The sequence below is a fragment of the Haliotis rufescens genome, unplaced genomic scaffold (genome assembly GCF_023055435.1).
Source record: "Haliotis rufescens isolate VD_foot unplaced genomic scaffold, xgHalRufe1.0.p SCAF_12, whole genome shotgun sequence".
Taxonomy (NCBI): Eukaryota; Metazoa; Mollusca; class Gastropoda; order Lepetellida; family Haliotidae; genus Haliotis; species Haliotis rufescens.
The window spans coordinates 40,782,212-40,808,015 of NW_025963802.1; the positions used below are offsets into that span (position 1 = coordinate 40,782,212).

Below are 25,804 nucleotides of genomic sequence, written 5' to 3' on the forward strand. Positions count from 1 at the left end.
TTTGTATAACTATAAAAAAAACGTAAACATCCCACCTGCCAGAGAAAATATATTACATTTCATAGATAAAGAATCCTTGTTTTACCCTTGGAGAGATATGAACCCAGACGAGGGACGATATACGTGGAGACAAACCAAACCCATAAAACAAGCCAGATTAGATTACTTCTTGTTGTCAAGAGACCTTGACAAATCCGTAGATACAGTTGGTATAGACCCTGCTTACAGATCAGATCACTCTATACATTGGATCTCGTTTAAACTTATTAGTATCGAGAAAGGATTAGGCTATTGGAAGTTTGATAATTTCCTACTAAACCACAAAACGTTTGTTTAAAAAACTAAAGAAGTAATTAAAAATACAATTTAACAATATAAAACGGGTGTCGACGAGCAAAGCAATGACAGATTTAATATAGACGACCAACTGTTTTTCGAAACATTAATGTTGATGATAAGAGGTCAAACTATAAAATACCCCTCGAAAAGGAAACAAAAGCGAGAACTGAAAGAAAACGACTTACAAAAACATATCGAAGAATTGCAAATCAGTCCAGACACCTCAAAGGATATAGAAATTAAAATCGAAATACGAAAAAAAATGAAAATGGCAAACACTGAACTGGAAGAAATAAATAACATAAAAGAAGGAATAAGCATGCGATCTCGGGCAGAATGGAGAGAAATGGGCGAAAAAAAACCAACAAAATAATGTCTCCTATAAGATGGCATCAGCAACAATAGCATATAGATTATAAAAAGTTCTGCCAACAATAGTTAACGAAGATCAAAGAGGTTTTATGTCAAAACGATGCACTGGAGAATACACCTGATTAATTTATGATATTATGGACTTTACTGAATGCATGGTAATCCCAGGGTTCCTGTTACTTATAGACTTGGAAAAGGCGTTCGATTCAGTAGACTGGGTTTTCATCCAAGAAGCTTTGACCTTTTTTTTAATTTTGGACCTTCAGTTAAGCAGTGGATAACAACCTTCTATCACGCTATAAAAGCGGTTTTGCTTCAGAAGTTTTAAATTAACAAGAGGATGTAGACAAGGTGACCCGTTCTCTCCTTTTATATTCTTGTTATGCGCTGAAAGTTTGGCAATAATGAAACACTTTGTTTTCGTTTTACATGGAACAGTAAACCAGACAAATTCAGAAGAAATATTATGATGAAATCTTATGAAAAGGGAGGTATAAGAGTGTCTGATATTAAACATACAATCAATGCTCAAAAGATGTCTTGGATTAAAGTTTGTTCCATTCACATCTACACTCTAAACTTACAACTCATGATTAATAATATAACTCCAACACAAATAGATTTTCTGCAAAATTGTCATTTCTACATTTTGGAAAAGGTTATAAATGATAGGACCAATGCTTTCTGGAAAGATGTTCTGTGTGCATGGGGAAACGTAATGGAAAAAAAGGAAATTCACTCAAAGGGGAAAAATATATATTATAACCCTTATGGCTAAATACGAATATAAGAATTGGGAACACTCCGGTATATTATAAACATTACTCGGGAAAAGGTATTAATCATGTAAATGATTTGACAGACGAGAGCGGAATTTTTCTAGGTCTTTTCAACCTAAAACATGCATACGACTTTAAAACACATTTTCCGGAATATTTAAGTCTTATCCAAGCAATAAAACAATATCTAAAGTGTAAGAGTATACCCCTAACATCTAAGTTACATCTGCCCTTAATACCATATTTCCTTGAAAACTGAGTGGAGAGAGGGGAGGTAGTGTATTTTATGATATTTTAAATAAAGTATCCAACAATATGATATACTCAAAATACATTCAGATTTGAACTAGATCTTGGCCTTAACATGACGGAAAAAGATTGGCAAACGATTAATCGTAGCCCCCACAGATATAATGTGTCCTCAAAACAAAAATGGTTCCAATACAGTATTATTCATACAATTATACCAACAAACGAGTTTCTGTAGGAAATGGGATATAAAGAATCATTTCTTTGCATTTTTTGTAAACGAGAAAAATAAACCTTAGTGCACATGTTCTTTGGGTGCAAAATTGGAAAACATATCACGAACAACCTTACAAACTGGATCAAAGACAAAACTGGAATAGAACTAGAATTTTCAAAATTGACAATTTTATTAGGGTATCAACAAAAACGAAATGATGTATTAAATCATATTATAACTGTAACAAAGCAAAACATGTAAACATTTCCGACTCAATACCAAATCACCCACACATCAAACAAGAAATAACCGATTCATATTACATCGACAGAAATATATTATATTTACAATGTAAATACACATAGTTCATGACAATTTGGTCTCTCTGTCACCACCTATTCGTGTAAACCTACGAACTTTCACAATCCAACAATATGATACTGGAATAGCTTTTGTTTGTTATCATCCATAGGTATACTTTGAAACTTGTATTTAAGATTGCATGTGAACCATATTCTGTAAACTTATTGTTTGTGTACTCTAAAAAAAAAAATAATTAAAAATAAAACTACACGATAAATTGTAGAAAGATCCAAGATTCCTCGCTGGACATCGTTTGTTATGGACAACCTGTGAAATGGAATATACATCGATAGACATGCTTTAACAAACAAACAGGCAACAAACGCATAGTTTTACTTTTACTTTTACGCAAAGTGTGTGAGTGACCGTCTCTTGCCACCAGTAAGGAATGACATATTTAACATTTTCGCAAACACCTGATTTTTGGTGATCCATTAATATAATGTTAAGTGCTATTTTCATTGTAAGCACAAAGGAATCTGTTTCGTGGGATAATCGACACTGGTTAGTCCCTGGCGTTGACGTTTTTATATTAAACTCAATTCAAAATTCCATATCGAACTTAGGTTCCGACAACAACAGTCATGTGTAAGTTATTTTAATCTGAATATTGACAATGAACTTCACACGTGTACATATGTGGTGTGAACAATATCACAACAATATGTACCTACAGCGTCTTTGATTATATAACTTGCACCGACACCATACATTGTCAATGTGTTGTCAATATGTGATACCCTGACTATGATCGCTGACATATCCAGATCCTTATCGTGTTACCAATCATCAAAGAATATCTGCCACGTTTTGCTTCTCTAAAGCAAGTCGCTATATAGCTGAAATAATGCCGATGCGAGTTTAATGTTAACTCACTCACTCGGAAGCAAATCGTGAAGAACTTCGTTCAAAGAACTTTATGATCAAACTGATTTGCTTTTTTGGTCGTTCGAAACGTAAACTCCAGAGAATAATCAATCTCTAATATCTGCCAAAACAGTTTTACATAGGGCGTAAAACACAGCGAAGCAAATTCTATGACTGGATCACTGAATGTCGGTGATGACACATGGTATTCGCGACAAGGGAAAGCATACAATGCTTCCTATATGCTAACTATGGCGTTTGTTTGTTGTTTAACTCCGCACTTAGCAACATTCAAGCTAAATGACAGCGGTCTGTAAATAATCGAATCTGCACCAGACAATCCAGTGATTGACATCATGAGCATCGATCCACACAATTGGGATACGATGACATGCATCAACCGAGTCAGCGAGCCTGACCACCCGATACCGCTAGTCACCTCTTACGACAAGCACAGTCGCCTTTTACGACAAGCATGGGTTGCTGAAGACCTATTCTAAACGGATCTTCACGGGGCTGCTAACTATGCAGTAAGACATGATAATGTTATGTTTCACTCGCCTGATTTATAGATAGCACGACGGATATCTTCATGTCACAGACCAATAGATACCGCAACATGATATTGGCCTCAATTGGAAAGGGGTGACCTAAATTGAATTAGTCAGTTAGAAATAAATATTAACATTTAGGCACATACCCGCACAAGTTCCGGCTATGCCATCACCAAAGAACCCGTCATTGCAAAAACAATTAAATCCTCCAGTTGCTGTTGGTGTACAGAAAGCGTCATCATCACAATTGTTGTTTGAGCTTGAGAGGCACGGGTTCACTAAAACAACATCAGAGTGTGAGTGTCACCTGATAAGACATGTCGTGTTTCAGTAATAAAAATCTGAACAACTTGAAGACAATACATTTAGAATCTGCCATGTAATAATAGTCACTTGAATGTTTTTAGCTCGCAGCAACACTAACTGGATAAAGTTTGTCTAATCAATCTTCACATGCAGACACCTACCAAAACAGTTGGTGCCATCGCCAACAAATCCAGCAATGCAAGAACAGGTAAAGTTTCCACTCGCAGTTGGAGTACAGGCCGCGTTGACATCACAATTGTTGTTTGAGCTTAAAATGCACGGGTTGACTGAAACAGCATTATTCCGATTGTGGTTATGATAGTCATCTGGTAACACACGTGTATTAACTATATATTTATCTGAACAATGTAAAGTCAATTTCCTTGAAAACTTAAAAGTGTATCTAACCAGTTGGTACATTTGATACTTTTTTTCGCGGAACCTTATATGGATGAGGTTCGTCGAATCGGTCTACACATGTAGGCACCTACCAAAACAGTTGGTGCCATCGCCAACATATCCATCATTACAAGAACAAGTAAACGCTCCATTCGCCGTTGGAGTGCAGGCAGCGTTGATGTCACAATTGTTGTTTGAAGTAGAAAGGCACGGGTTCACTGAAACAGCATCATTTAGAGTGTGGTTATGATGGTCATCTGATAACATATGTGTGTTAACTGTAACTTTATCTAAACAATGTAAAGTCAAAGTTTATGAAAGATTAAATATGTATCAAACCGAGTAGTCACTTCGATCTTTATTTATTCGGAGTAACCTCATAAGGATGAGGTTCGTGTGATTGTTCTACACGTACAGGCACCTACCAAAACAGTTGGTGCAATCGCCAACAAATCCATCATTGTAAAAACAGTTAATTGTGAAAAAAGTATCTATGAGGAATGAAATATTTACCATCACAAATAGTCAGTTGTATCGCATTTTGTTAAGAAGAACCCTTAAATTTCACATGTTTTCCCAAAGCGTCGTCGCATGCAGGCACCTACCAAAACAATTTGTGCCATTGCCAACAAATCCAACATTACAAGCACAGTTAAACGCTCCATTCTCCGTTGGAGTACAGGCAGCGTTGACATCACAATTGTTGTTTGAGCTTAAGAGGCACGGGTTTCCTGAAACAGCACCATTCAGAGTGTGGCTATGATGGTCATCTGATAACACACGTGTATTAACTGTATATTTATCTAAACAATGTGAGGCCAGTGTGTATGAAATATGAAATAGGTATCAAACCAATTAGTCGCTTTGACCTTGATTTACTTGCAGTAACATTATATGGATGAGGTTCATCGAATCGGTCTACACATGTAGGCACCTACCAAAACAGTTGGTGCCATCGCCAACAAATCCATCATTGCAAAAACAATTAAATGTGAAGACAATATCTATGAGGAATGAAATATTTACCATCACAAATAGTCAGTTGTATCGCATTTTGTTAAGAAGAACCCTTAAATTTCACATGTTTTCCCAAAGCGTCGTCGCATGCAGGCACCTACCAAAACAGTTTGTGCCATTGCCAACAAATCCAACATTACAAGTACAGTTAAACGCTCCATTCTCCGTTGGAGTACAGGCAGCGTTGACATCACAATTGTTGTTTGAGCTTAAGAGGCACGGGTTTCCTGAAACAGCACAATTCAGAGTGTGGCTATGATGGTCATCTGATAACACACGTGTATTAACTGTATATTTATCTAAACAATGTGAGGCCAGTGGGTATGAAACATGAAATAGGTATCAAACCAATTAGTCGCTTTGATCTTAATTTATTTGCAGTAACATTATATGGATGAGGTTCATCGAATCGGTCTACACATGTAGGCACCTACCAAAACAGTTGGTGCCATCGCCAACAAATCCATCATTACAAGAACAAGTAAACGCTCCATTCGCCGTTGGAGTGCAGGCAGCGTTGATGTCACAATTGTTGTTTGAAGTAGAAAGGCACGGGTTCACTGAAACAGCATCATTTAGAGTGTGGTTATGATGGTCATCTGATAACATATGTATGTTCACTGTAACTTTATCTAAACTATGTAAAGCCAAAGTTTATGAAAGATTAAATATGTATCAAACCGAGTAGTCACTTCGATCTTTATTTATTCGGAGTAACCTCATAAGGATGAGGTTCGTGTGATTGTTCTGCATGTACAGGCACCTACCAAAACAGTTGGTGCAATCGCCAACAAATCCATCCTTGCAAAAACAGTTAAATGTGAAGACAATATCTATGAGGAATGAAATAGTTACCATAACAAAATAATCAGTTGTATCGCATTTTGTTAAAAAGAAAACTTAAATTTCACATGTTTTCCCAAAGCGTCGTCGCATGCAGGCACCTACCAAAACAGTTTGTGCCATTGCCAACAAATCCAACATTACAAGTACAGTTAAACGCTCCATTCTCCGTTGGAGTACAGGCAGCGTTGACATCACAATTGTTGTTTGAGCTTAAGAGGCACGGGTTTCCTGAAACAGCACCATTCAGAGTGTGGCTATGATGGTCATCTGATAACACACGTGTATTAACTGTATATTTATCTAAACAATGTGAGGCCAGTGTGTATGAAACATGAAATAGGTATCAAACCAATTAGTCGCTTTGATCTTAATTTATTTGCAGTAACATTATATGGATGAGGTTCATCGAATCGGTCTACACATGTAGGCACCTACCAAAACAGTTGGTGCCATCGCCAACAAATGCATCATTACAAGAACAAGTAAACGCTCCATTCGCCGTTGGAGTGCAGGCAGCGTTGATGTCACAATTGTTGTTTGAAGTAGAAAGGCACGGGTTCACTGAAACAGCATCATTTAGAGTGTGGTTATGACGGTCATCTGATAACATATGTATGTTCACTGTAACTTTATCTAAACTATATAAAGCCAAAGTTTATGAAAGATTAAATATGTATCAAACCGAGTAGTCACTTCGATCTTTATTTATTCGGAGTAACCTCATAAGGATGAGGTTCGTGTGATTGTTCTGCATGTACAGGCACCTACCAAAACAGTTGGTGCAATCGCCAACAAATCCATCCTTGCAAAAACAGTTAAATGTGAAGACAATATCTATGAGGAATGAAATAGTTACCATAACAAAATAATCAGTTGTATCGCATTTTGTGAAAAAGAAAACTTAAATTTCACATGTTTTCCCAAAGCGTCGTCGCATGCAGGCACCTACCAAAACAGTTTGTGCCATTGCCAACAAATCCAACATTACAAGTACAGTTAAACGCTCCATTCTCCGTTGGAGTACAGGCAGCGTTGACATCACAATTGTTGTTTGAGCTTAAGAGGCACGGGTTTCCTGAAACAGCACAATTCAGAGTGTGGCTATGATGGTCATCTGATAACACACGTGTATTAACTGTATATTTATCTAAACAATGTGAGGCCAGTGGGTATGAAACATGAAATAGGTATCAAACCAATTAGTCGCTTTGATCTTAATTTATTTGCAGTAAAATTATATGGATGAGGTTCATCGAATCGGTCTACACATGTAGGCACCTACCAAAACAGTTGGTGCCATCGCCAACAAATCCATCATTACAAGAACAAGTAAACGCTCCATTCGCCGTTGGAGTGCAGGCAGCGTTGATGTCACAATTGTTGTTTGAAGTAGAAAGGCACGGGTTCACTGAAACAGCATCATTTAGAGTGTGGTTATGATGGTCATCTGATAACATATGTATGTTCACTGTAACTTTATCTAAACTATGTAAAGCCAAAGTTTATGAAAGATTAAATATGTATCAAACCGAGTAGTCACTTCGATCTTTATTTATTCGGAGTAACCTCATAAGGATGAGGTTCGTGTGATTGTTCTGCATGTACAGGCACCTACCAAAACAGTTGGTGCAATCGCCAACAAATCCATCATTGCAAAAACAGTTAAATGTGAAGACAATATCTATGAGGAATGAAATAGTTACCATAACAAAATAATCAGTTGTATCGCATTTTGTTAAAAAGAAAACTTAAATTTCACATGTTTTCCCAAAGCGTCGTCGCATGCAGGCACCTACCAAAACAGTTTGTGCCATTGCCAACAAATCCAACATTACAAGTACAGTTAAACGCTCCATTCTCCGTTGGAGTACAGGCAGCGTTGACATCACAATTGTTGTTTGAGCTTAAGAGGCACGGGTTTCCTGAAACAGCATCATTCAGAGTGTGGCTATGATGGTCATCTGATAACACACGTGTATTAACTGTATATTTATCTAAACAATGTGAGGCCAGTGGGTATGAAACATGAAATAGGTATCAAACCAATTAGTCGCTTTGATCTTAATTTATTTGCAGTAACATTATATGGATGAGGTTCATCGAATCGGTCTACACATGTAGGCACCTACCAAAACAGTTGGTGCCATCGCCAACAAATCCATCATTACAAGAACAAGTAAACGCTCCATTCGCCGTTGGAGTGCAGGCAGCGTTGATGTCACAATTGTTGTTTGAAGTAGAAAGGCACGGGTTCACTGAAACAGCATCATTTAGAGTGTGGTTATGATGGTTATCTGATAACATATGTATGTTCACTGTAACTTTATCTAAACTATGTAAAGCCAAAGTTTATGAAAGATTAAATATGTATCAAACCGAGTAGTCACTTCGATCTTTATTTATTCGGAGTAACCTCATAAGGATGAGGTTCATGTGATTGTTCTACATGTACAGGCACCTACCAAAACAGTTGGTGCAATCGCCAACAAATCCATCATTGCAAAAACAATTAAATGTGAAGACAATATCTATGAGGAATGAAATATTTACCATCACAAATAGTCAGTTGTATCGCATTTTGTTAAGAAGAACCCTTAAATTTCACATGTTTCCCCAAAGCGTCGTCGCATGCAGGCACCTACCAAAACAGTTTGTGCCATTGCCAACAAATCCAACATTACAAGTACAGTTAAACGCTCCATTCTCCGTTGGAGTACAGGCAGCGTTGACATCACAATTGTTGTTTGAGCTTAAGAGGCACGGGTTTCCTGAAACAGCACCATTCAGAGTGTGGCTATGATGGTCATCTGATAACACACGTGTATTAACTGTATATTTATCTAAACAATGTGAGGCCAGTGTGTATGAAATATGAAATAGGTATCAATCCAATTAGTCGCTTTGATCTTACTCTATTTGCAGTAACCTTAAATGGATGAGGTTCATCGAATCGGTCTACACATGTAGGCACCTACCAAAACAGTTGGTGCCATCGCCAACAAATCCATCATTACAAGAACAAGTAAACGCTCCATTCGCCGTTGGAGTGCAGGCAGCGTTGATGTCACAATTGTTGTTTGAAGTAGAAAGACACGGGTTCACTGAAACAGCATCATTTAGAGTGTGGTTATGATGGTCATCTGATAACATATGTATGTTCACTGTAACTTTATCTAAACTATGTAAAGCCAAAGTTTATGAAAGATTAAATATGTATCAAACCGAGTAGTCACTTCGATCTTTATTTATTCGGAGTAACCTCATAAGGATGAGGTTCGTGTGATTGTTCTACATGTACAGGCACCTACCAAAACAGTTGGTGCAATCGCCAACAAATCCATCATTGCAAAAACAGTTAAATGTGAAGACAATATCTATGAGGAATGAAATAGTTACCATAACAAAATAATCAGTTGTATCGCATTTTGTTAAAAAGAAAACTTAAATTTCACATGTTTTCCCAAAGCGTCGTCGCATGCAGGCACCTACCAAAACAGTTTGTGCCATTGCCAACAAATCCAACATTACAAGTACAGTTAAACGCTCCATTCTCCGTTGGAGTACAGGCAGCGTTGACATCACAATTGTTGTTTGAGCTTAAGAGGCACGGGTTTCCTGAAACAGCACCATTCAGAGTGTGGCTATGATGGTCATCTGATAACACACGTGTATTAACTGTATATTTATCTAAACAATGTGAGGCCAGTGTGTATGAAACATGAAATAGGTATCAAACCAATTAGTCGCTTTGATCTTAATTTATTTGCAGTAACATTATATGGATGAGGTTCATCGAATCGGTCTACACATGTAGGCACCTACCAAAACAGTTGGTGCCATCGCCAACAAATCCATCATTACAAGAACAAGTAAACGCTCCATTCGCCGTTGGAGTGCAGGCAGCGTTGATGTCACAATTGTTGTTTGAAGTAGAAAGGCACGGGTTCACTGAAACAGCATCATTTAGAGTGTGGTTATGATGGTCATCTGATAACATATGTATGTTCACTGTAACTTTATCTAAACTATGTAAAGCCAAAGTTTATGAAAGATTAAATATGTATCAAACCGAGTAGTCACTTCGATCTTTATTTATTCGGAGTAACCTCATAAGGATGAGGTTCGTGTGATTGTTCTGCATGTACAGGCACCTACCAAAACAGTTGGTGCAATCGCCAACAAATCCATCATTGCAAAAACAGTTAAATGTGAAGACAATATCTATGAGGAATGAAATAGTTACCATAACAAAATAATCAGTTGTATCGCATTTTGTTAAAAAGAAAACTTAAATTTCACATGTTTTCCCAAAGCGTCGTCGCATGCAGGCACCTACCAAAACAGTTTGTGCCATTGCCAACAAATCCAACATTACAAGTACAGTTAAACGCTCCATTCTCCGTTGGAGTACAGGCAGCGTTGACATCACAATTGTTGTTTGAGCTTAAGAGGCACGGGTTTCCTGAAACAGCACCATTCAGAGTGTGGCTATGATGGTCATCTGATAACACACGGGTATTAACTGTATATTTATCTAAACAATGTGAGGCCAGTGGGTATGAAACATGAAATAGGTATCAAACCAATTAGTCGCTTTGATCTTAATTTATTTGCAGTAACATTATATGGATGAGGTTCATCGAATCGGTCTACACATGTAGGCACCTACCAAAACAGTTGGTGCCATCGCCAACAAATCCATCATTACAAGAACAAGTAAACGCTCCATTCGCCGTTGGAGTGCAGGCAGCGTTGATGTCACAATTGTTGTTTGAAGTAGAAAGGCACGGGTTCACTGAAACAGCATCATTTAGAGTGTGGTTATGATGGTCATCTGATAACATATGTATGTTCACTGTAACTTTATCTAAACTATGTAAAGCCAAAGTTTATGAAAGATTAAATATGTATCAAACCGAGTAGTTACTTCGATCTTTATTTATTCGGAGTAACCTCATAAGGATGAGGTTCATGTGATTGTTCTACATGTACAGGCACCTACCAAAACAGTTGGTGCAATCGCCAACAAATCCATCATTGCAAAAACAGTTAAATGTGAAGACAATATCTATGAGGAATGAAATAGTTACCATAACAAAATAATCAGTTGTATCGCATTTTGTTAAAAAGAAAACTTAAATTTCACATGTTTTCCCAAAGCGTCGTCGCATGCAGGCACCTACCAAAACAGTTTGTGCCATTGCCAACAAATCCAACATTACAAGTACAGTTAAACGCTCCATTCTCCGTTGGAGTACAGGCAGCGTTGACATCACAATTGTTGTTTGAGCTTAAGAGGCACGGGTTTCCTGAAACAGCACCATTCAGAGTGTGGCTATGATGGTCATCTGATAACACACGTGTATTAACTGTATATTTATCTAAACAATGTGAGGCCAGTGTGTATGAAATATGAAATAGGTATCAAACCAATTAGTCGCTTTGACCTTGATTTATTTGCAGTAACCTTATATGGATGAGGTTCATCGAATCGGTCTACACATGTAGGCACCTACCAAAACAGTTGGTGCAATCGCCAGCAAATCCATCATTGCAAAAACAATTAAATGTGAAGACAATATCTATGAGGAATGAAATATTTACCATCACAAATAGTCAGTTGTATCGCATTTTGTTAAGAAGAACCCTTAAATTTCACATGTTTCCCCAAAGCGTCGTCGCATGCAGGCACCTACCAAAACAGTTTGTGCCATTGCCAACAAATCCAACATTACAAGTACAGTTAAACGCTCCATTCTCCGTTGGAGTACAGGCAGCGTTGACATCACAATTGTTGTTTGAGCTTAAGAGGCACGGGTTTCCTGAAACAGCACCATTCAGAGTGTGGCTATGATGGTCATCTGATAACACACGTGTATTAACTGTATATTTATCTAAACAATGTGAGGCCAGTGTGTATGAAATATGAAATAGGTATCAATTCAATTAGTCGCTTTGATCTTACTCTATTTGCAGTAACCTTAAATGGATGAGGTTCATCGAATCGGTCTACACATGTAGGCACCTACCAAAACAGTTGGTGCCATCGCCAACAAATCCATCATTACAAGAACAAGTAAACGCTCCATTCGCCGTTGGAGTGCAGGCAGCGTTGATGTCACAATTGTTGTTTGAAGTAGAAAGACACGGGTTCACTGAAACAGCATCATTTAGAGTGTGGTTATGATGGTTATCTGATAACATATGTATGTTCACTGTAACTTTATCTAAACTATGTAAAGCCAAAGTTTATGAAAGATTAAATATGTATCAAACCGAGTAGTCACTTCGATCTTTATTTATTCGGAGTAACCTCATAAGGATGAGGTTCGTGTGATTGTTCTGCATGTACAGGCACCTACCAAAACAGTTGGTGCAATCGCCAACAAATCCATCCTTGCAAAAACAGTTAAATGTGAAGACAATATCTATGAGGAATGAAATAGTTACCATAACAAAATAATCAGTTGTATCGCATTTTGTTAAAAAGAAAACTTAAATTTCACATGTTTTCCCAAAGCGTCGTCGCATGCAGGCACCTACCAAAACAGTTTGTGCCATTGCCAACAAATCCAACATTACAAGTACAGTTAAACGCTCCATTCTCCGTTGGAGTACAGGCAGCGTTGACATCACAATTGTTGTTTGAGCTTAAGAGGCACGGGTTTCCTGAAACAGCACCATTCAGAGTGTGGCTATGATGGTCATCTGATAACACACGTGTATTAACTGTATATTTATCTAAACAATGTGAGGCCAGTGTGTATGAAACATGAAATAGGTATCAAACCAATTAGTCGCTTTGATCTTAATTTATTTGCAGTAACATTATATGGATGAGGTTCATCGAATCGGTCTACACATGTAGGCACCTACCAAAACAGTTGGTGCCATCGCCAACAAATCCATCATTACAAGAACAAGTAAACGCTCCATTCGCCGTTGGAGTGCAGGCAGCGTTGATGTCACAATTGTTGTTTGAAGTAGAAAGACACGGGTTCACTGAAACAGCATCATTTAGAGTGTGGTTATGATGGTCATCTGATAACATATGTATGTTCACTGTAACTTTATCTAAACTATGTAAAGCCAAAGTTTATGAAAGATTAAATATGTATCAAACCGAGTAGTCACTTCGATCTTTATTTATTCGGAGTAACCTCATAAGGATGAGGTTCGTGTGATTGTTCTGCATGTACAGGCACCTACCAAAACAGTTGGTGCAATCGCCAACAAATCCATCATTGCAAAAACAGTTAAATGTGAAGACAATATCTATGAGGAATGAAATAGTTACCATAACAAAATAATCAGTTGTATCGCATTTTGTTGAAAAGAAAACTTAAATTTCACATGTTTTCCCAAAGCGTCGTCGCATGCAGGCACCTACCAAAACAGTTTGTGCCATTGCCAACAAATCCAACATTACAAGTACAGTTAAACGCTCCATTCTCCGTTGGAGTACAGGCAGCGTTGACATCACAATTGTTGTTTGAGCTTAAGAGGCACGGGTTTCCTGAAACAGCACCATTCAGAGTGTGGCTATGATGGTCATCTGATAACACACGTGTATTAACTGTATATTTATCTAAACAATGTGAGGCCAGTGTGTATGAAACATGAAATAGGTATCAAACCAATTAGTCGCTTTGATCTTAATTTATTTGCAGTAACATTATATGGATGAGGTTCATCGAATCGGTCTACACATGTAGGCACCTACCAAAACAGTTGGTGCCATCGCCAACAAATCCATCATTACAAGAACAAGTAAACGCTCCATTCGCCGTTGGAGTGCAGGCAGCGTTGATGTCACAATTGTTGTTTGAAGTAGAAAGGCACGGGTTCACTGAAACAGCATCATTTAGAGTGTGGTTATGATGGTCATCTGATAACATATGTATGTTCACTGTAACTTTATCTAAACTATGTAAAGCCAAAGTTTATGAAAGATTAAATATGTATCAAACCGAGTAGTCACTTCGATCTTTATTTATTCGGAGTAACCTCATAAGGATGAGGTTCGTGTGATTGTTCTGCATGTACAGGCACCTACCAAAACAGTTGGTGCAATCGCCAACAAATCCATCCTTGCAAAAACAGTTAAATGTGAAGACAATATCTATGAGGAATGAAATAGTTACCATAACAAAATAATCAGTTGTATCGCATTTTGTTAAAAAGAAAACTTAAATTTCACATGTTTTCCCAAAGCGTCGTCGCATGCAGGCACCTACCAAAACAGTTTGTGCCATTGCCAACAAATCCAACATTACAAGTACAGTTAAACGCTCCATTCTCCGTTGGAGTACAGGCAGCGTTGACATCACAATTGTTGTTTGAGCTTAAGAGGCACGGGTTTCCTGAAACAGCACCATTCAGAGTGTGGCTATGATGGTCATCTGATAACACACGTGTATTAACTGTATATTTATCTAAACAATGTGAGGCCAGTGGGTATGAAACATGAAATAGGTATCAAACCAATTAGTCGCTTTGATCTTAATTTATTTGCAGTAACATTATATGGATGAGGTTCATCGAATCGGTCTACACATGTAGGCACCTACCAAAACAGTTGGTGCCATCGCCAACAAATCCATCATTACAAGAACAAGTAAACGCTCCATTCGCCGTTGGAGTGCAGGCAGCGTTGATGTCACAATTGTTGTTTGAAGTAGAAAGGCACGGGTTCACTGAAACAGCATCATTTAGAGTGTGGTTATGATGGTCATCTGATAACATATGTATGTTCACTGTAACTTTATCTAAACTATGTAAAGCCAAAGTTTATGAAAGATTTAATATGTATCAAACCGAGTAGTCACTTCGATCTTTATTTATTCGGAGTAACCTCATAAGGATGAGGTTCGTGTGATTGTTCTGCATGTACAGGCACCTACCAAAACAGTTGGTGCAATCGCCAACAAATCCATCATTGCAAAAACAGTTAAATGTGAAGACAATATCTATGAGGAATGAAATAGTTACCATAACAAAATAATCAGTTGTATCGCATTTTGTTAAAAAGAAAACTTAAATTTCACATGTTTTCCCAAAGCGTCGTCGCATGCAGGCACCTACCAAAACAGTTTGTGCCATTGCCAACAAATCCAACATTACAAGTACAGTTAAACGCTCCATTCTCCGTTGGAGTACAGGCAGCGTTGACATCACAATTGTTGTTTGAGCTTAAGAGGCACGGGTTTCCTGAAACAGCACCATTCAGAGTGTGGCTATGATGGTCATCTGATAACACACGTGTATTTACTGTATATTTATCTAAACAATGTGAGGCCAGTGTGTATGAAATATGAAATAGGTATCAATTCAATTAGTCGCTTTGATCTTACTCTATTTGCAGTAACCTTAAATGGATGAGGTTCATCGAATCGGTCTACACATGTAGGCACCTACCAAAACAGTTGGTGCCATCGCCAACAAATCCATCATTACAAGAACAAGTAAACGCTCCATTCGCCGTTGGAGTGCAGGCAGCGTTGATGTCACAATTGTTGTTTGAAGTAGAAAGACACGGGTTCACTGAAACAGCATCATTTAGAGTGTGGTTATGATGGTTATCTGATAACATATGTATGTTCACTGTAACTTTATCTAAACTATGTAAAGCCAAAGTTTATGAAAGATTAAATATGTATCAAACCGAGTAGTCACTTCGATCTTTATTTATTCGGAGTAACCTCATAAGGATGAGGTTCGTGTGATTGTTCTGCATGTACAGGCACCTACCAAAACAGTTGGTGCAATCGCCAACAAATCCATCCTTGCAAAAACAGTTAAATGTGAAGACAATATCTATGAGGAATGAAATAGTTACCATAACAAAATAATCAGTTGTATCGCATTTTGTTAAAAAGAAAACTTAAATTTCACATGTTTTCCCAAAGCGTCGTCGCATGCAGGCACCTACCAAAACAGTTTGTGCCATTGCCAACAAATCCAACATTACAAGTACAGTTAAACGCTCCATTCTCCGTTGGAGTACAGGCAGCGTTGACATCACAATTGTTGTTTGAGCTTAAGAGGCACGGGTTTCCTGAAACAGCACCATTCAGAGTGTGGCTATGATGGTCATCTGATAACACACGTGTATTAACTGTATATTTATCTAAACAATGTGAGGCCAGTGTGTATGAAACATGAAATAGGTATCAAACCAATTAGTCGCTTTGATCTTAATTTATTTGCAGTAAAATTATATGGATGAGGTTCATCGAATCGGTCTACACATGTAGGCACCTACCAAAACAGTTGGTGCCATCGCCAACAAATCCATCATTACAAGAACAAGTAAACGCTCCATTCGCCGTTGGAGTGCAGGCAGCGTTGATGTCACAATTGTTGTTTGAAGTAGAAAGGCACGGGTTCACTGAAACAGCATCATTTAGAGTGTGGTTATGATGGTCATCTGATAACATATGTATGTTCACTGTAACTTTATCTAAACTATGTAAAGCCAAAGTTTATGAAAGATTAAATATGTATCAAACCGAGTAGTCACTTCGATCTTTATTTATTCGGAGTAACCTCATAAGGATGAGGTTCGTGTGATTGTTCTGCATGTACAGGCACCTACCAAAACAGTTGGTGCAATCGCCAACAAATCCATCATTGCAAAAACAGTTAAATGTGAAGACAATATCTATGAGGAATGAAATAGTTACCATAACAAAATAATCAGTTGTATCGCATTTTGTTAAAAAGAAAACTTAAATTTCACATGTTTTCCCAAAGCGTCGTCGCATGCAGGCACCTACCAAAACAGTTTGTGCCATTGCCAACAAATCCAACATTACAAGTACAGTTAAACGCTCCATTCTCCGTTGGAGTACAGGCAGCGTTGACATCACAATTGTTGTTTGAGCTTAAGAGGCACGGGTTTCCTGAAACAGCACCATTCAGAGTGTGGCTATGATGGTCATCTGATAACACACGTGTATTAACTGTATATTTATCTAAACAATGTGAGGCCAGTGGGTATGAAACATGAAATAGGTATCAAACCAATTAGTCGCTTTGATCTTAATTTATTTGCAGTAACATTATATGGATGAGGTTCATCGAATCGGTCTACACATGTAGGCACCTACCAAAACAGTTGGTGCCATCGCCAACAAATCCATCATTACAAGAACAAGTAAACGCTCCATTCGCCGTTGGAGTGCAGGCAGCGTTGATGTCACAATTGTTGTTTGAAGTAGAAAGGCACGGGTTCACTGAAACAGCATCATTTAGAGTGTGGTTATGATGGTCATCTGATAACATATGTATGTTCACTGTAACTTTATCTAAACTATGTAAAGCCAAAGTTTATGAAAGATTTAATATGTATCAAACCGAGTAGTCACTTCGATCTTTATTTATTCGGAGTAACCTCATAAGGATGAGGTTCGTGTGATTGTTCTGCATGTACAGGCACCTACCAAAACAGTTGGTGCAATCGCCAACAAATCCATCATTGCAAAAACAGTTAAATGTGAAGACAATATCTATGAGGAATGAAATAGTTACCATAACAAAATAATCAGTTGTATCGCATTTTGTTAAAAAGAAAACTTAAATTTCACATGTTTTCCCAAAGCGTCGTCGCATGCAGGCACCTACCAAAACAGTTTGTGCCATTGCCAACAAATCCAACATTACAAGTACAGTTAAACGCTCCATTCTCCGTTGGAGTACAGGCAGCGTTGACATCACAATTGTTGTTTGAGCTTAAGAGGCACGGGTTTCCTGAAACAGCACCATTCAGAGTGTGGCTATGATGGTCATCTGATAACACACGTGTATTAACTGTATATTTATCTAAACAATGTGAGGCCAGTGTGTATGAAACATGAAATAGGTATCAATTCAATTAGTCGCTTTGATCTTACTCTATTTGCAGTAACCTTAAATGGATGAGGTTCATCGAATCGGTCTACACATGTAGGCACCTACCAAAACAGTTGGTGCCATCGCCAACAAATCCATCATTACAAGAACAAGTAAACGCTCCATTCGCCGTTGGAGTGCAGGCAGCGTTGATGTCACAATTGTTGTTTGAAGTAGAAAGACACGGGTTCACTGAAACAGCATCATTTAGAGTGTGGTTATGATGGTTATCTGATAACATATGTATGTTCACTGTAACTTTATCTAAACTATGTAAAGCCAAAGTTTATGAAAGATTAAATATGTATCAAACCGAGTAGTCACTTCGATCTTTATTTATTCGGAGTAACCTCATAAGGATGAGGTTCGTGTGATTGTTCTGCATGTACAGGCACCTACCAAAACAGTTGGTGCAATCGCCAACAAATCCATCCTTGCAAAAACAGTTAAATGTGAAGACAATATCTATGAGGAATGAAATAGTTACCATAACAAAATAATCAGTTGTATCGCTTTTTGTTAAAAAGAAAACTTAAATTTCACATGTTTTCCCAAAGCGTCGTCGCATGCAGGCACCTACCAAAACAGTTTGTGCCATTGCCAACAAATCCAACATTACAAGTACAGTTAAACGCTCCATTCTCCGTTGGAGTACAGGCAGCGTTGACATCACAATTGTTGTTTGAGCTTAAGAGGCACGGGTTTCCTGAAACAGCACCATTCAGAGTGTGGCTATGATGGTCATCTGATAACACACGTGTATTAACTGTATATTTATCTAAACAATGTGAGGCCAGTGTGTATGAAACATGAAATAGGTATCAAACCAATTAGTCGCTTTGATCTTAATTTATTTGCAGTAACATTATATGGATGAGGTTCATCGAATCGGTCTACACATGTAGGCACCTACCAAAACAGTTGGTGCCATCGCCAACAAATCCATCATTACAAGAACAAGTAAACGCTCCATTCGCCGTTGGAGTGCAGGCAGCGTTGATGTCACAATTGTTGTTTGAAGTAGAAAGGCACGGGTTCACTGAAACAGCATCATTTAGAGTGTGGTTATGATGGTCATCTGATAACATATGTATGTTCACTGTAACTTTATCTAAACTATGTAAAGCCAAAGTTTATGAAAGATTAAATATGTATCAAACCGAGTAGTCACTTCGATCTTTATTTATTCGGAGTAACCTCATAAGGATGAGGTTCGTGTGATTGTTCTGCATGTACAGGCACCTACCAAAACAGTTGGTGCAATCGCCAACAAATCCATCCTTGCAAAAACAGTTAAATGTGAAGACAATATCTATGAGGAATGAAATAGTTACCATAACAAAATAATCAGTTGTATCGCATTTTGTTAAAAAGAAAACTTAAATTTCACATGTTTTCCCAAAGCGTCGTCGCATGCAGGCACCTACCAAAACAGTTTGTGCCATTGCCAACAAATCCAACATTACAAGTACAGTTAAACGCTCCATTCTCCGTTGGAGTACAGGCAGCGTTGACATCACAATTGTTGTTTGAGCTTAAGAGGCACGGGTTTCCTGAAACAGCACCATTCAGAGTGTGGCTATGATGGTCATCTGATAACACACGTGTATTAACTGTATATTTATCTAAACAATGTGAGGCCAGTGGGTATGAAACATGAAATAGGTATCAAACCAATTAGTCGCTTTGATCTTAATTTATTTGCAGTAACATTATATGGATGAGGTTCATCGAATCGGTCTACACATGTAGGCACCTACCAAAACAGTTGGTGCCATCGCCAACAAATCCATCATTACAAGAACAAGTAAACGCTCCATTCGCCGTTGGAGTGCAGGCAGCGTTGATGTCACAATTGTTGTTTGAAGTAGAAAGGCACGGGTTCACTGAAACAGCATCATTTAGAGTGTGGTTATGATGGTCATCTGATAACATATGTATGTTCACTGTAACTTTATCTAAACTATGTAAAGCCAAAGTTTATGAAAGATTTAATATGTATCAAACCGAGTAGTCACTTCGATCTTTATTTATTCGGAGTAACCTCATAAGGATGAGGTTCGTGTGATTGTTCTGCATGTACAGGCACCTACCAAAACAGTTGGTGCAATCGCCAACAAATCCATCATTGCAAAAACAGTTAAATGTGAAGACAATATCTATGAGGAATGAAATAGTTACCATAACAAAATAATCAGTTGTATCGCATTTTGTTAAAAAGAAAACTTAAATTTCACATGTTTTCCCAAAGCGTCGTCGCATGCAGGCACCTACCAAAACAGTTTGTGCCATTGCCAACAAATCCAACATTACAAGTACAGTTAAACGCTCCATTCTCCGTTGGAGTACAGGCAGCGTTGACATCACAATTGTTGTTTGAGCTTAAGAGGCACGGGTTTCCTGAAACAGCACCATTCAGAGTGTGGCTATGATGGTCATCTGATAACACACGTGTATTAACTGTATATTTATCTAAACAATGTGAGGCCAGTGTGTATGAAACATGAAATAGGTATCAATTCAATTAGTCGCTTTGATCTTACTCTATTTGCAGTAACCTTAAATGGATGAGGTTCATCGAATCGGTCTACACATGTAGGCACCTACCAAAACAGTTGGTGCCATCGCCAACAAATCCATCATTACAAGAACAAGTAAACGCTCCATTCGCCGTTGGAGTGCAGGCAGCGTTGATGTCACAATTGTTGTTTGAAGTAGAAAGACACGGGTTCACTGAAACAGCATCATTTAGAGTGTGGTTATGATGGTTATCTGATAACATATGTATGTTCACTGTAACTTTATCTAAACTATGTAAAGCCAAAGTTTATGAAAGATTAAATATGTATCAAACCGAGTAGTCACTTCGATCTTTATTTATTCGGAGTAACCTCATAAGGATGAGGTTCGTGTGATTGTTCTGCATGTACAGGCACCTACCAAAACAGTTGGTGCAATCGCCAACAAATCCATCCTTGCAAAAACAGTTAAATGTGAAGACAATATCTATGAGGAATGAAATAGTTACCATAACAAAATAATCAGTTGTATCGCTTTTTGTTAAAAAGAAAACTTAAATTTCACATGTTTTCCCAAAGCGTCGTCGCATGCAGGCACCTACCAAAACAGTTTGTGCCATTGCCAACAAATCCAACATTACAAGTACAGTTAAACGCTCCATTCTCCGTTGGAGTACAGGCAGCGTTGACATCACAATTGTTGTTTGAGCTTAAGAGGCACGGGTTTCCTGAAACAGCACCATTCAGAGTGTGGCTATGATGGTCATCTGATAACACACGTGTATTAACTGTATATTTATCTAAACAATGTGAGGCCAGTGTGTATGAAACATGAAATAGGTATCAAACCAATTAGTCGCTTTGATCTTAATTTATTTGCAGTAACATTATATGGATGAGGTTCATCGAATCGGTCTACACATGTAGGCACCTACCAAAACAGTTGGTGCCATCGCCAACAAATCCATCATTACAAGAACAAGTAAACGCTCCATTCGCCGTTGGAGTGCAGGCAGCGTTGATGTCACAATTGTTGTTTGAAGCAGAAAGGCACGGGTTCACTGAAACAGCATCATTTAGAGTGTGGTTATGATGGTCATCTGATAACATATGTATGTTCACTGTAACTTTATCTAAACTATGTAAAGCCAAAGTTTATGAAAGATTAAATATGTATCAAACCGAGTAGTCACTTCGATCTTTATTTATTCGGAGTAACCTCATAAGGATGAGGTTCGTGTGATTGTTCTGCATGTACAGGCACCTACCAAAACAGTTGGTGCAATCGCCAACAAATCCATCCTTGCAAAAACAGTTAAATGTGAAGACAATATCTATGAGGAATGAAATAGTTACCATAACAAAATAATCAGTTGTATCGCATTTTGTTAAAAAGAAAACTTAAATTTCACATGTTTTCCCAAAGCGTCGTCGCATGCAGGCACCTACCAAAACAGTTTGTGCCATTGCCAACAAATCCAACATTACAAGTACAGTTAAACGCTCCATTCTCCGTTGGAGTACAGGCAGCGTTGACATCACAATTGTTGTTTGAGCTTAAGAGGCACGGGTTTCCTGAAACAGCACCATTCAGAGTGTGGCTATGATGGTCATCTGATAACACACGTGTATTAACTGTATATTTATCTAAACAATGTGAGGCCAGTGTGTATGAAACATGAAATAGGTATCAATTCAATTAGTCGCTTTGATCTTACTCTATTTGCAGTAACCTTAAATGGATGAGGTTCATCGAATCGGTCTACACATGTAGGCACCTACCAAAACAGTTGGTGCCATCGCCAACAAATCCATCATTACAAGAACAAGTAAACGCTCCATTCGCCGTTGGAGTGCAGGCAGCGTTGATGTCACAATTGTTGTTTGAAGTAGAAAGACACGGGTTCACTGAAACAGCATCATTTAGAGTGTGGTTATGATGGTTATCTGATAACATATGTATGTTCACTGTAACTTTATCTAAACTATGTAAAGCCAAAGTTTATGAAAGATTAAATATGTATCAAACCGAGTAGTCACTTCGATCTTTATTTATTCGGAGTAACCTCATAAGGATGAGGTTCGTGTGATTGTTCTGCATGTACAGGCACCTACCAAAACAGTTGGTGCAATCGCCAACAAATCCATCCTTGCAAAAACAGTTAAATGTGAAGACAATATCTATGAGGAATGAAATAGTTACCATAACAAAATAATCAGTTGTATCGCTTTTTGTTAAAAAGAAAACTTAAATTTCACATGTTTTCCCAAAGCGTCGTCGCATGCAGGCACCTACCAAAACAGTTTGTGCCATTGCCAACAAATCCAACATTACAAGTACAGTTAAACGCTCCATTCTCCGTTGGAGTACAGGCAGCGTTGACATCACAATTGTTGTTTGAGCTTAAGAGGCACGGGTTTCCTGAAACAGCACCATTCAGAGTGTGGCTATGATGGTCATCTGATAACACACGTGTATTAACTGTATATTTATCTAAACAATGTGAGGCCAGTGTGTATGAAACATGAAATAGGTATCAAACCAATTAGTCGCTTTGATCTTAATTTATTTGCAGTAACATTATATGGATGAGGTTCATCGAATCGGTCTACACATGTAGGCACCTACCAAAACAGTTGGTGCCATCGCCAACAAATCCATCATTACAAGAACAAGTAAACGCTCCATTCGCCGTTGGAGTGCAGGCAGCGTTGATGTCACAATTGTTGTTTGAAGTAGAAAGGCACGGGTTCACTGAAACAGCATCATTTAGAGTGTGGTTATGATGGTCATCTGATAACATATGTATGTTCACTGTAACTTTATCTAAACTATGTAAAGCCAAAGTTTATGAAAGATTAAATATGTATCAAACCGAGTAGTCACTTCGATCTTTATTTATTCGGAGTAACCTCATAAGGATGAGGTTCGTGTGATTGTTCTGCATGTACAGGCACCTACCAAAACAGTTGGTGCAATCGCCAACAAATCCATCCTTGCAAAAACAGTTAAATGTGAAGACAATATCTATGAGGAATGAAATAGTTACCATAACAAAATAATCAGTTGTATCGCATTTTGTTAAAAAGAAAACTTAAATTTCACATGTTTTCCCAAAGCGTCGTCGCATGCAGGCACCTACCAAAACAGTTTGTGCCATTGCCAACAAATCCAACATTACAAGTACAGTTAAACGCTCCATTCTCCGTTGGAGTACAGGCAGCGTTGACATCACAATTGTTGTTTGAGCTTAAGAGGCACGGGTTTCCTGAAACAGCACCATTCAGAGTGTGGCTATGATGGTCATCTGATAACACACGTGTATTAACTGTATATTTATCTAAACAATGTGAGGCCAGTGGGTATGAAACATGAAATAGGTATCAAACCAATTAGTCGCTTTGATCTTAATTTATTTGCAGTAACATTATATGGATGAGGTTCATCGAATCGGTCTACACATGTAGGCACCTACCAAAACAGTTGGTGCCATCGCCAACAAATCCATCATTACAAGAACAAGTAAACGCTCCATTCGCCGTTGGAGTGCAGGCAGCGTTGATGTCACAATTGTTGTTTGAAGTAGAAAGGCACGGGTTCACTGAAACAGCATCATTTAGAGTGTGGTTATGATGGTCATCTGATAACATATGTATGTTCACTGTAACTTTATCTAAACTATGTAAAGCCAAAGTTTATGAAAGATTAAATATGTATCAAACCGAGTAGTCACTTCGATCTTTATTTATTCGGAGTAACCTCATAAGGATGAGGTTCGTGTGATTGTTCTGCATGTACAGGCACCTACCAAAACAGTTGGTGCAATCGCCAACAAATCCATCATTGCAAAAACAGTTAAATGTGAAGACAATATGAGGAATGAAATATTTACCATCTCAAATAGTCAGTTGTATCGCATTTTGTTAAGAAGAAACCTTAAATTTCACATGTTTTCCCAAAGCGTCGTCGCAAGCAGGCACCTACCAAAACAGTTTGTGCCATTGCCAACAAATCCAACATTACAAGTACAGTTAAACGCTCCATTCTCCGTTGGAGTACAGGCAGCGTTGACATCACAATTGTTGTTTGAGCTTGAGAGGCACGGGTTCACTGAAACAGCATCATTCAGAGTGTGGTTATGATGGTCATCTGATAACTCACGTGTGTTCACTGAAATTTTATTTGAACAATGTGAAGTCAATGTTTATGAAAAACTCAAAATGTATCAAACCAATTAGTAACATTGATCTTGATGTATTCGCAGTAATATTATATGGATGAGACTCGTCTGATCGGTCTACACATGTAGGCACCTACCAAAACAGTTGGTGCCATTGCCAACAAATCCATTATTGCAAGAACAAGTAAACGCTCCATTCGTCATTGGAGTGCAGACAGCGTTGACATCACAATTGTTGTTTGAGCTTAAGAGGCACGGGTTCACTGAAACAGTATCATACAGAATGTGAGGAAGATATTTCCCTAAAAAGACACCTCGTTTGCTCGGCAATTGTCGGTGAAAAACACAACTGATGTTTGAGGTAGAGAAGCATGGATTGATTGAAACAACATCAGCAGTGTGGGGTGAAGATAGTCACCAAGCAAGATATGTTGCTTCTAGGTAATACAGCTAAACAATGAGGTATGTTTTACGAGTAATGAAAATAAAATGTGCCATGACATAATTGTCACTTGGGTTTCAAATTGAATTTGATCACAGGATGATGATGTTGCAAAGAGTCTGAGCATGCAGGCACTCACCTACACAGGTCCCATTTGTACCACTGCCCAAGAAACCATCATTGCAAGCACAAGTAAATCCTCCAGTCCCCGAGGGAGTACATGTTGCATCATTGTCACAATTATCCATATTGGTGTTGCATGCATTTGCTGATAATACAAAATGAAGTTCAAAATTTATATTCAGATTAGGAATAATGTTAGAATGTGCTATGTAAACATTATGATCGTTTTCAAGTCTTTTTATTTCTTATAAGGTTTTGTTCCATTTTGTTTATCGATAATAAATGGTGACAGAATTCCACAGGATTGTCAACTGATACAGTTGGTTTAAAAACCAGTGT

General features: G+C 38.0%; 1 protein-coding gene across 29 annotated transcripts; it reads right to left on the minus strand.

The window, feature by feature from the left end:
- Positions 1 to 1,970: 1,970 nt before the first annotated feature.
- On the minus strand, positions 1,971 to 25,124 carry LOC124115865 (fibrillin-2-like). 29 transcript variants are annotated; one of them, XM_048393648.1, is made up of 52 exons: positions 25,038 to 25,124; positions 24,705 to 24,830; positions 24,196 to 24,321; positions 23,863 to 23,988; positions 23,349 to 23,474; positions 23,016 to 23,141; positions 22,502 to 22,627; positions 22,169 to 22,294; positions 21,655 to 21,780; positions 21,322 to 21,447; positions 20,808 to 20,933; positions 20,475 to 20,600; positions 19,961 to 20,086; positions 19,628 to 19,753; positions 19,114 to 19,239; positions 18,781 to 18,906; positions 18,267 to 18,392; positions 17,934 to 18,059; positions 17,420 to 17,545; positions 17,087 to 17,212; positions 16,573 to 16,698; positions 16,240 to 16,365; positions 15,726 to 15,851; positions 15,393 to 15,518; positions 14,879 to 15,004; positions 14,546 to 14,671; positions 14,032 to 14,157; positions 13,699 to 13,824; positions 13,185 to 13,310; positions 12,852 to 12,977; positions 12,338 to 12,463; positions 12,005 to 12,130; positions 11,492 to 11,617; positions 10,978 to 11,103; positions 10,645 to 10,770; positions 10,131 to 10,256; positions 9,798 to 9,923; positions 9,284 to 9,409; positions 8,951 to 9,076; positions 8,438 to 8,563; positions 8,105 to 8,230; positions 7,591 to 7,716; positions 7,258 to 7,383; positions 6,744 to 6,869; positions 6,411 to 6,536; positions 5,897 to 6,022; positions 5,564 to 5,689; positions 5,051 to 5,176; positions 4,538 to 4,663; positions 4,208 to 4,333; positions 3,887 to 4,018; positions 1,973 to 2,586 (listed from the first exon to the last, which is right to left on the minus strand). In XM_048393648.1, the coding sequence occupies exons 1-52, from the start codon at positions 25,102 to 25,104 to the stop codon at positions 2,576 to 2,578; spliced, it is 6,384 nt and encodes a 2,127-aa protein (XP_048249605.1). In that variant the 5' UTR covers positions 25,105 to 25,124; the 3' UTR covers positions 1,973 to 2,575. The 29 variants fall into 29 exon arrangements, with proteins under 29 accessions (XP_048249619.1, XP_048249632.1, XP_048249631.1 ...); XM_048393662.1 differs by lacking the exon at positions 24,196 to 24,321 and having other exon boundaries at positions 1,971 to 2,586; XM_048393675.1 differs by lacking the exon at positions 23,349 to 23,474 and having other exon boundaries at positions 1,971 to 2,586.
- Between the last annotated feature and the right edge of the window lie 680 nt (positions 25,125 to 25,804).